General features: G+C 38.9%; 1 protein-coding gene across 3 annotated transcripts in view; it reads left to right on the forward strand.

Moving 5' to 3' along the window:
• ITSN1 (intersectin 1) overlaps positions 1-10,851 on the forward strand; it is a 174,132-nt gene that overhangs the window by 86,650 nt on the left and 76,631 nt on the right. For all 3 annotated transcript variants that reach the window (XM_025206536.1, XM_025206535.1, XM_014520847.2), the window contains exon 17: positions 9,593-9,717. In XM_025206536.1, coding sequence (XP_025062321.1) covers positions 9,593-9,717 — 125 coding nt within the window. The remainder of the gene's footprint in view (positions 1-9,592; positions 9,718-10,851) is intronic.

Genomic DNA, 10,851 nt, shown 5'->3' on the forward strand with positions numbered 1-10,851 from the left:
CCTACGGATTTCAGCAAAATTAGTGAAGGTGCAGATAAGTTTGCAAGACCCTTTTAAAAAGTTATAATTGATTTAACAGACTTTTTGATCATAATACCTTTTTGTTAAGGTTTATGCCCTACATCTTTAGCTCTGAACATAAATTGCATATTCTTGGCATTGATATATCTTTAAGTAATTTAGATAGATTAAAAATCTAATTAATATTATTCTTGAAACAGAGGCCACTGTTTCTCTCTGGCAGTAGTTGATACAAAGCAATGTTGTTGTAAGATAAGAGAAGGTAAACTGAATAATTTAACAAAGGCATTTAGTGTGTCTTTTCACTGCTGAGATCATAGGTCAGATCTTATCTAAAGTTCGAATGTGCTTAAGGTTACAGATCTGCTCTAACTGCTTAAAATACAGTGGGTCACACTACCATTGCATGCATGTTATATAGTAGTTTACATTCTCTTTAAAAAGGGAGCACCCAGGATAAACAGAGATGAAGCTAAATGATCTGAATTACCTTAATCTTTGCCTTGATTCTTACTGGTATGCATCAGTGACTATTTAGGTAAATGAGGCTTCTTCAGCCAGCAGTTTTCTAATTCTTCCTGAAAAACTGTTTAAAGTTCCTCTGATGGCTGAGCTGCTTACAGTTGCCTATTCTTTCAAGCCAAAATTTGAAAACTGGACATTCCTTGCATGGATTTTTGAAAATTCTCTAGAATATAAAACGTTATTCTCCATCATTCAAGAGCAGCAAATTCATAGCTCTTTATTGAATTCCTGAATATCTCAGCTAGGGCTGAATAGTTGATGTAATCGGCAGTAAACAATATGCAGTTTTTAGCTTCTAGATCATAGTTTCTCAACCTGTGGTATGCATGCCCCTGCGGGTATGCGAGACGCAGGCAGGGGGTATGCGGGTACCCCAACACTCTCTCTCACCCTCTTTTTCCTCTGTCTCTCTCCCCTTCCTCCTCTCAACACTATGGCAAAAAATTTGGTGTGCTCCGCATTGCATGGCGCTTTAAATTCCCCAGTGATAATTTGGCTTGCCACGCTTTGTACAGCACTGGGTTCAGTCCTCCTAGCTTTGTCCAATATCACCTCTAGCCCAAGTACATACTTGAGTTGTGCACCCCTGGTGTAAAAGATGGCAACCCTACCCACACCAGATCAGACATCTGTCATATCATGGCCTCATATACACAGCCCTTCTTTCAACATGTGGCATATATTAGTCTATAAATATAAAATCTGCTGGAAAATTGAGTGTTGAGGTACTTATTAAAATTATCAGAAGTTAGGGGGTACTTGCTACTTAAAAGGTTGAGAAACACTGTTCTAGATCACCTGTTTGAATTTGGCCCAGATCCATAATGTCTGAAAGTGATTATAATCTAATAGCTATTTGGCATATATGAATGCCCTCAGTTAGCTTTCTAGTGGCCAAATATCCTTGTAGGTCAGCTATGAGGCATGTTACCAAGAGAGGCTGACTTTTTGTTTTGTTGGGGGTGGGCGGGAATTGTAAGTTAAATACATAGTTGAAAATCAGGTTATTTTGATAGCTACATTGCAGATTCTAAATCCATATTTAGGTACTTGATTTTGAAAATATTGGCCTATCTATCTAAAAATGTATTTTACATGCATCTGAACTGAATTTCTATATGTAATAAGAATGACAACTTTTCCACTTAGTAGTTTAAAATAATGCTATAAAGAAAAGTACATATTAGGTAACTGGGTACATAATGCAGTTGTTGCACATCTTACATTTCCTCCTAAACCCTGACATTTACAAAGATCAGTCATTTAAAAATTCTTTAAAATAACATCAAGTTTAAAAAAAAAATGTTTAAATGCAATTCTTGGCTACAAAGATTAAATAACAGTGGTGATTCAACTATTTAAGGTTAATCTCTCTATTAATACATATATGGTAGGTGAAAACTGGAAAATTAATGTAACCAGCTCTTGTGAAAGTAGGCTGGATTTATCAATAATTTACTCTCAGGGCCTTAAAAAAAGTGGCACAAAACTAGGACCAGGTTCTTGAGAAATGTTTCACATTTTTTGTCATGTTCCAGTCCTTGTCGGTCCCTGTCTAGTCAGTGTGCACTGGACAAGTCTTGCATATGAATGCCTGTTTACATTTGAGCGTTTCTTTCTTCCAGTCATTGGCAATGGAAGATGCAATGCTGCAGTGCCTGGCAGTTCTTCTGGGCTGCGTCAACTACTTAGACTCCTTTCTAAAGGTCTCCATGCCCTACACAGGCAGTACACATCTATCTCAATCTGAGTGATGAACCATCTCCAGTTATGTGCTTCACTTTACCATAAACAGATGAGTGTGCAGTGTTTAAGTTAGTATTTAATAAGAAGGCGCTAGAACCATCTTTTATATTAATCAAAATGTGGACTCTGATCTTATCTTTACTTATTGCCTAGGTGAGAGTAGGATTTACTGTATGCCTTCCATACTTGGTACAACTTGAACAAGGTACTAGTGGTTATATTTGCCTTTTGTACATAACATTTAAATATTAAACAAGAAAGTCTTATTGTTCTGGCCATTATGTTTAGAAACTTTAAATTTTATTTCTGTTTTATGCTGTATGTTACATGCTTTATTTACATAGAATAGCATATTGTGCGATACTGGTTATGTTATGAGAGGCTTTAAAAAAACCAAAAAACCCCAACTTACCTTCATTGGATCTCCCATAACTTCAGCAAGTGATGGGAGGAGCTGTATCACTTTCAAGAATAGCACAGCTGCTTCAGAAGCTAGGTATGGAGCAGCAGAGCCCTCAGTGAGTAGTGAAACTCAAGTTTCTTTTCCCTAAGACCCATGACTGCCATAGACCTTCTATCTGTTACCCTTAAAGGGAAGATTTGATGGAAGCACCATGGAGTAACCTTGAAAAATTTCTTAGGCCTCACCCTTTTGTGAAAAGACAAAATTAGGCCTCAAGTCAAGGGATGCAGTCGTTTTAAGGTTTCCATAGCAATATTACTTACCCACATTGTGTATTTATTTTCCTGTGCACTATTAATAATTTGTCTAGTAGGAGTGCCATGTGTGGGTATCATAATGTTGCTATCAGAGCCTTTGCAGTTATGCTTCTTGACCATTTACTTTTACAACTTCAACATTCCTCTGAATTTTTTAAAAGAAACTATTAATCTATATTTCTGAATTAGGTGCTTGTGTTTTAAATGTGGTGTTCTGCATTTTGGATAACATATAATCTGGCAAATACTACATGGATGCAATGTGAACTCTTCAAGTTTTGACTCTCAACAAAAATATACTTGTAAACTTAAAATTGCTAGTTACCTATCTTTGTAAAGATCAGTCAGATATAAGGTTATGTTGAATATTTAATTTAAAAAATATTGAATTGTACTCAGTTGACTGCTGAAATGTATTAGTATTGTGTTCACTGGATGTCTTTACAGACCTGTGGGAGATGTAGATTTTTATGTTAGGCAAATCAATACAATATTTGTTGAAATAATATTCTGAACATTTATCTCTCATTATCTCTCATTTCCTCCTAGCTGGTGCAAGAGGCTATTTATTGCAGTTTCCCCTTCAGATAATATTTTTTGTATTCCATCAAGTGCTGGTTACCCAAACTTTGTTAAGCCTACTTATGCGTCTCTCAAAATCCTACTCAGCAAAGTACAGTAGTGGGCTGGCTTAGTCGGGAAAACAGTCTGGTGAATTTAAATGCCTTTAAAAGACTATATTACAAACAAAAAAGAGAAGCCCTAAGATCCTAGATTAACCAAATGTATAGCTGCAAATAAAATAGATTTTATTTATAACAACGAACAGATTTTTTACTCTTTGGATCAGAGTTCAAACCCTTGGGGCTTTTGTGCTGCAGCAGTGTTAATCCTCAAGCAAGTATGGAAAAGTCATTCCTGTAGTAAAATTACCCAACTCTGCTCTTGGCAGGTAAAGGTGGCAGTGTTTTTTTTACTCTCAGGGAGGGTGGGGGTATGAGTGTGTGTGTTATGTAAGGTAAGCTTATATATATGAAAACTATAAAACATGCAATCCTGAAGTTTCTTTGCAAACAGAATTCCAAGTGAAGTGAATGGGGATTTGATGCACGGAGGTCTTTCAAGGTAATCTTAGGGATTTGAGACATTTATAGTCTTTTTTTTTTTCCTCTCCAAAAGTGTTCACTATATAGCTGAGTTAAGAGTCTTCCTGATGTGTGTGTTTTGATTTTTGCATATTTTAAAAGCATGATTGCCTTAATGATTTTAGTTTCACATTTTGGCCCAGCAAATGATTCCCATTTAACTAGGGAAGGTCCAAGACCAGAATACGTTGAATATATTTACATCAGGAGGAAGAAAAAAGACCTGTGGAATGCTGCTGTAGTCTAAATAGCTACAATTATTGTAACTGATGGCAAGTCATTTTCAGTGTTTCTACTATAGAATCACTTTATTTGAATCCTATTTCAGTAGCTGTGGTGATGTTCTCTCTAGATGTTAGAATCCTAGAGAAGTGGGGCTGGAAAGCATCTCCAGGTCATCTAGTCCAACCCTGTGCCTGAGGCACGATCAGCCCTATCCAAACCATCTGGAACAAGACATAATCTAAACTCTGCATAAGACTATCATCAATCCTGACACAACACAGACCTAACACTCCAACCTGCCACAGGGGACAGCAGGAGAACCATGGCAGCCAAAATCCTGCTTCTATGACACGTTGTCAACATATGCTTAAGAAATCCCAGGCAGAGGGCCATGGCCTCTGCTATGAGGAAGGCATTTAACTGCACAGTTCATACCAATCTGATAATGGGGTAAAAGTTAGCTCTCATAGGCCAGGACTTAAACTGCAGCTTGGAAATTGAGCCAGTTAAGCTAAATAAAGAGCTAAAATAAGCTAAAGAAAGAGAAGGAAGGGTGGACAAAAGGAAAGGTAGAGGAGCATCCATTAAGTCACAAAAGTAGCTCCAGTCCTTGACTAATCTGAGTTGATCAAAGCTTCGCCCTCCACGCTTGGAATGGCAGGTTGATCACATAGAAAAAGAAGTCAGTTAAACTTTAACTACGAGAACATGTAATAAAATGACATATTTAGTGGCAATGCAGTTGGTGTGTGGGGTGAAGAGGCTTAATGGTCCTTACACCTGGCTGCATGTGGAGATGACTATAGTGACAGGAGTTGAGAAAGCTAGAAGCCAATCCATGACCTTGTGTAATCTGTATTTCCCTCTTGAAGAATGTTTTTAAACAATTCGCTGCTCTTGACTATATTAATGTGTTGGACATGGTCCTGCTTAACATATGCATAGTGTCTTTATGAATGAAAATTTTAAGATGTGCATGAAGAGAAGACGTCCTCTGAAATTTCATGAAATAGTTTGAAAAGGAGACAAAATCCTTAGTGTTACAATATACTGTACACTGAATAATTAGATGGGTGAGCAGTAACAGTGGGAGGGGTAACTCTAGTACAGGCTGCATGACAGGTGCTGTTCTAGCAGTAACACCAGCACAGCTTACCACTTCTTTTTCAGTAGGATCAGAGACTGCCTCCAGCTCCAGTTTCCTCTGCAATTGTTTATACTCTGTGTTCTCACTGTCCTTGCTGCTAGCTGACTAGAGATCCTGTCAGCAGCTGTGAATATTGCCAGTGCTAGTCTCCCTTCAGATTCCTCTTCTTATTCCAAAATTATGCAACGAATGAACATTTATAGGTTTGCAAGTATGTTCAAAGCTTGAAAATGTTGGCAAAGTTTCTACCAGGTTGAAGATTTAGGGGTACTGTCCTGGGTGAAAAAATGCCTTACATTTTTCTCCACAGATGGATTTTTACATTAGCAGATATCACTTCCACCCTCTTAAATATTTTTAATGTTGTCTGTCTCCAAACAAATTAGTATTTTCCCCAGTTAATTCTCCAGCCTTTCAATAAAGTTTGTGGCCCTCTTATCTATAAAGCTTAGTCCCCTCCACAGGATTCTTTTTCCCCTGCTGATCTTCTGGATGTAACTTTGGGTGACTAGTGCCGCCTCAGTTGGGGGGGGAGGGGAGGGGGGGATGTGCCCCCCAGCAACCAGTCAGCGGCCAGGGGGGCCAATCTGCCTGACCGGGGGGGGGGGGGGTCCCCTTCAGCTGATCATGAAGCAGCTGATTGCTGTGGCTGCACCTGCAGCAGCAGCCGCTTCTGGGAGCACCATGGCGCTCCTGCTCCCCAGCCGGCACTTGGGAGGACTGGTGCTCCCACCTGCCCCCCCTGCCCATCGCCTAAGCAGCGAGCATGGCCAGTCAGGGGGGGCACATGTGTGCACCCCCGTGCATCCCCTACGCATCGCCACTGGATGTACCCCCTATTTTCTCTCTTCTCTATGCTAAAAGGGTCAGTGTGGATGGCTTCTTTTCTTCCTGCCTTTCTCTCTCAAAAGCCAGTGGCTTCTTTTCTTTTCCCTGGTTGATTAGATTTTTCAAGCTCTGTACATCGCTGTCTTTCGTAGAGCAGGATCAAAAATCATGCTGCATTCTAGAACTTTTAAAAAGCATCATTTTTAAACTGTTCGTAGTGTTACCTTTCCTCATAGTTGTTAATGGGGGAAAAATTGACTTATTCTACATAGATAACTGCAGTTTTCAGAGGGAAATGTTAACTCTGTGAGTTAGTCACAGTGACAAATAAGGCTTAAACTGGAAGCTTTGTTGCAACCTAACCTATGAAGTCATGATACATTTTTCTATGAAATTAGGTTAACATTGAATAACCTTAGAAAGTCACCTTGCACAAGGAACAGGAGCAACTTGTGACCCCACTGTATTGGTCCTTGTACAGACATGTAGTGGTGTAGTCTCTGGTCAAAGGAGATTACAGTCTAGACCAGTGGTTCTCAACCTACTTGCCATAGTGGGTGTGTGCTCATTGGGCTGCTTGTGGCCTGCAGGCTGAGAACTACTGGCCTAGACAAAACCACAGTACAGAAAAGCTGAAGTGACTTGTTCAAGATAACACACCAAGCCCATAGCAGAGCTGGTAATAGACCTCACCACTGCACCACACTTACCTCTTTTGTGCATGACTTGACTTTTCTTTGTGCTGTTTTTAAATTCCCCGCATAACTACTTGTACTACTATTAAAATGTTAGTGTAATTTTCCCTGTAGGTACATATTCTGGAATGAAAATGATTTTCTTATTCTGGGATAATTATTTTACAGACAGCATTAGCATGTTCATGGTAAAGTGTAAGCAAGTAGATACTCTGCTTGAATGGTAGATTTCCATGGAGGGTTTTGCAAGGTTACAGTACCGTATGTTCTCTCTCATCTCTCTCCTAGATTAGCGTGTTTCATTGTGATTTTCTGTTAGTAGCCATTGAATATAGCCTTGCCCAAATTGCCCCTTCCATACTTATACAGATTTGTCTCAGGCTAAGCATAGTGTAATGATGACTCTTAGGGAATATGGGTTTTTATTTTGTAGCATTTAGTTCTGTTTCCCTCAAGTTAAACTTGAGGGTCAGAAATAAAACTAAATTGTGAGCTAGGGCATTTATATTTTGCCTGTTAGCCACATATATATTCTTAGCTTTGTAATGGCTTACAGAGATCATTAACCACTTATTACAATTTAGTTATTTTGATGCCTACTTTAGAGTCTGGTCTCACAAGTTGTTTGTATAAAGTTGATTGCTAATATACCTGCTTGTTTCACTGACCCAGTTTTTTAATGAAAAGCAGTTCTGTAGACTTGAGAGGATAAAGAATAAATTAATATCACATTTATTTTAAGTTTTTATTAAAAAGTAGCAGAGTAATCACTAATATTATTTGTCAAATTTTCACCCCTTTGCTCCTTGTCTGAATCACTTGTGTGATTTCAGTGCTCATTTTTTTGTTGCTCATACACATTTTTTCCAGAACAATTGATACAAAAAAATCCAAATAAGAGGAAAATTACATCTTAGGAGAGAGCTTATCTGTAAAGTAACTTTCAGGTTATGAAATTCTGACTAAAATAGCCCAGTCTATTAATAATACATGTGAGGGAGGTTTTAATTTTAAGAGATATAGGTTAAATTTTCAAGCATGTAAAAATAATACAAACCTGTCTGTTCTGGTTCATGTTGCAATATATTTAAGGCACAGAAATGATTAGGATAATTTATTAAATTCAGAGTTCCCTGTGACAGAAATAGAAAAGTTTTAAGATTTTTTTTTTCACACTTGAAATCTAAGCTACATTTTTGTCACAGATTGCAAGTGGTCACGTGGTCATTTAAAAAAGGTGTGACTGATTTTTCAAAGAGGCAAGGATTTTTCAAAGGGAAGACTGTCAGCTATCTTAAAGACATCAGTGATTCTTAAAAGTACCTCAAGGTCTGTTGCTCATTGTATGGCCAGTGGGGAAGATTTGGCCTGCAGAACCATGTCATCCAGCCCTCAAGGCACCCCACAGGTACAGAAATTTGGTAGGAGGGAAGCGGTGGCAGCATAAATTGCCACAGCTCTGGAAGCCGTAGCAATTAACACTGTCACTGCTCCCCCACCTCCAAATTTCTCCCCTAGGGAGCCCTGCCGGTCAGATGACATGGCCCCATGCTCCAGATAACATCAGCATGCAGTGTCAGTCTGCTGCTGAATCTGTCATTCGGGGTTACTCCATAGCCACATTTGGCACGTGGGACCTGATCTGGTGCATAGGGTCATATCCCAGGCACCGATCCACCTTGCAGTGATCAGGTCTGTGAACCAACCCCACCCATGGGATCTGCCTCATGGAGCAGCCCCGTGTCAATCTTTTGGCTGGCAAGGCCAGATAGATTGAGCATCATTGATTTAGAAGAATGCTGGCAAAAAGTTTAGGTTTAAAATTAAGGGTTTTTTAAAGATATTAAGAATAATAAAAGTTATTAATGTTAATGCTAACATTCAGTTTTTCTTAAAAAAAAATACTGCATTTTTTAAACGTTAGTTACAACCCATATGATTTCAACATTGTCTTTGTAATTGTGGTAAAATCACCACTTTCAGACAAATTAATAGTGTTCTTGCTATGCCTCCATTTAATTCCAGAGGCACACTGTTTGGAGAATTCAATTTCCTAGATAGAAAATTACCTTGAAAATGCTCTAGCAGTTAGTATGGCAGTGAAATTACTAGGGATTTTGAACTGAAACCAGTACACTGAACAATACTTCCCAGAATTTGTAAAAGTATCTTAAGAATCAATTGAAAAAATTGCCAGAAAGAATAAGAAATCTGATAAATTGATGTAACAAGAATTGCCAATAACTTTTTTTATATATATAAAATTAAACCATAGCTAAATCATTTTATCTTTTTCAGTTTTTTTAAATAAATAGATCACTTTTTTACTTTTTATTCCTTTTATTGAATATGGCTAAAAGTGGATGGAGGATAAGTGGTTCAGAGCTTTCCAAATCTATCATACATGACTGCCAAATTATTTGAAAACACTAAAAGCCTGAGCAGAGATTTCCTTCACAATAAGAAATGTGGAGCCATTTGTACTGCTGTTACTATAAAGTGTATGGTTACATGCCACATATTTGTTGATTTTTCTGTAGGAACTGAGAGAGATACATAACAAACAGCAACTTCAGAAGCAAAAGAGTTTAGAAGCAGAGAGGCTGAAACAGAAGGAACAAGAGCGGAAGACCGTAGAACTGGAAAAGCAAAAGGAAGCCCAAAGGTAATAATTCTAGTTTATGGTAAACTATTTATGAGTACCTAGCACTTCACAAGCAAGAAAGACTCTCTAACCCCAAGAACTTTAATTTTATCTTAAATAACAAGCCTCCTAGTGTGTATATGACAATTTTATCTTAAATAACAAGCCCAGATCTATATACAAAATGGAGAGAAAATTCAGGCCTTGGAGACTGCACTCAAACCTGGGGGGGAAGTTCATTTATTGCTATTTAATAACAGTGGAGTTTTAGGGAGAAAACTTGATGTGCTTCCATGCACGATTTTATTTATTTATTTATTTGATGATGATGTAACTTTTTTATACTGGTTGTAAAGAGATTTGTCATTTGAGGCAGTTGTGATTGTCTCAGGTTTTGACTTGGATCAAAACAGGAGCAGCACATATAGCCCTTCCAAGTTTCGTTCCTGCTCCGTGACCAGTTGGAGAAATGCAGTGTCTGTTTACACTCTTTGTATGCTGGACTAGTTCTGACCACTAGATCTGAACAAAGAATTTCTGCTACAACTTTGGGAATCACTATTTAATACACATGAGGGAGGAAGGAGGACCCAGGCAACTATAGGCCAGTCAGTCTCACCTCCATCCTTGGCAAAGTCTTTGAAAAAATTATCAAGGCTCACATTTGCGAGAGCCCGGCAGGAAAAATTATGCTGAGGGGAAACCAGCACGGGTTCGTAGCAGGTAGATCATTCCTGACTAATCTAGTCTCTTTTTACGACCAGGTTACAAAACACCTGGATGCAGGAGTAGGGGTTGACGTCGTTTACTTAGATTTCAGGAAGGCCTTTGATACGGTATCCCACCCCATACTGGTGAACAAGTTAAGAGGCTGTGACTTGGATGACTACACAGTCCAGTGGGTGGCGAATTGGCTGGAGGGTCGTACCCAGAGAGTCGTAGTGGATGGGTCGGTATCGACCTGGAAGGGTGTGGGCAGTGGGGTCCCGCAGGGCTCGGTCCTTGGACCGATACTCTTCAATGTCTTCATCAGCGACTTGGACGAGGGAGTGAAGTGTACTCTGTCCAAGTTTGCGGATGACACAAAACTGTGGGGAGAAGTGGACACACCGGAGGGCAGGGAACAACTACAAGCAGACCTGGACAGGTTGGACA

The sequence above is a fragment of the Alligator sinensis genome, unplaced genomic scaffold (genome assembly GCF_000455745.1).
Source record: "Alligator sinensis unplaced genomic scaffold, ASM45574v1 scaffold966_1, whole genome shotgun sequence".
In the NCBI taxonomy this organism is placed as follows: Eukaryota; Metazoa; Chordata; order Crocodylia; family Alligatoridae; genus Alligator; species Alligator sinensis.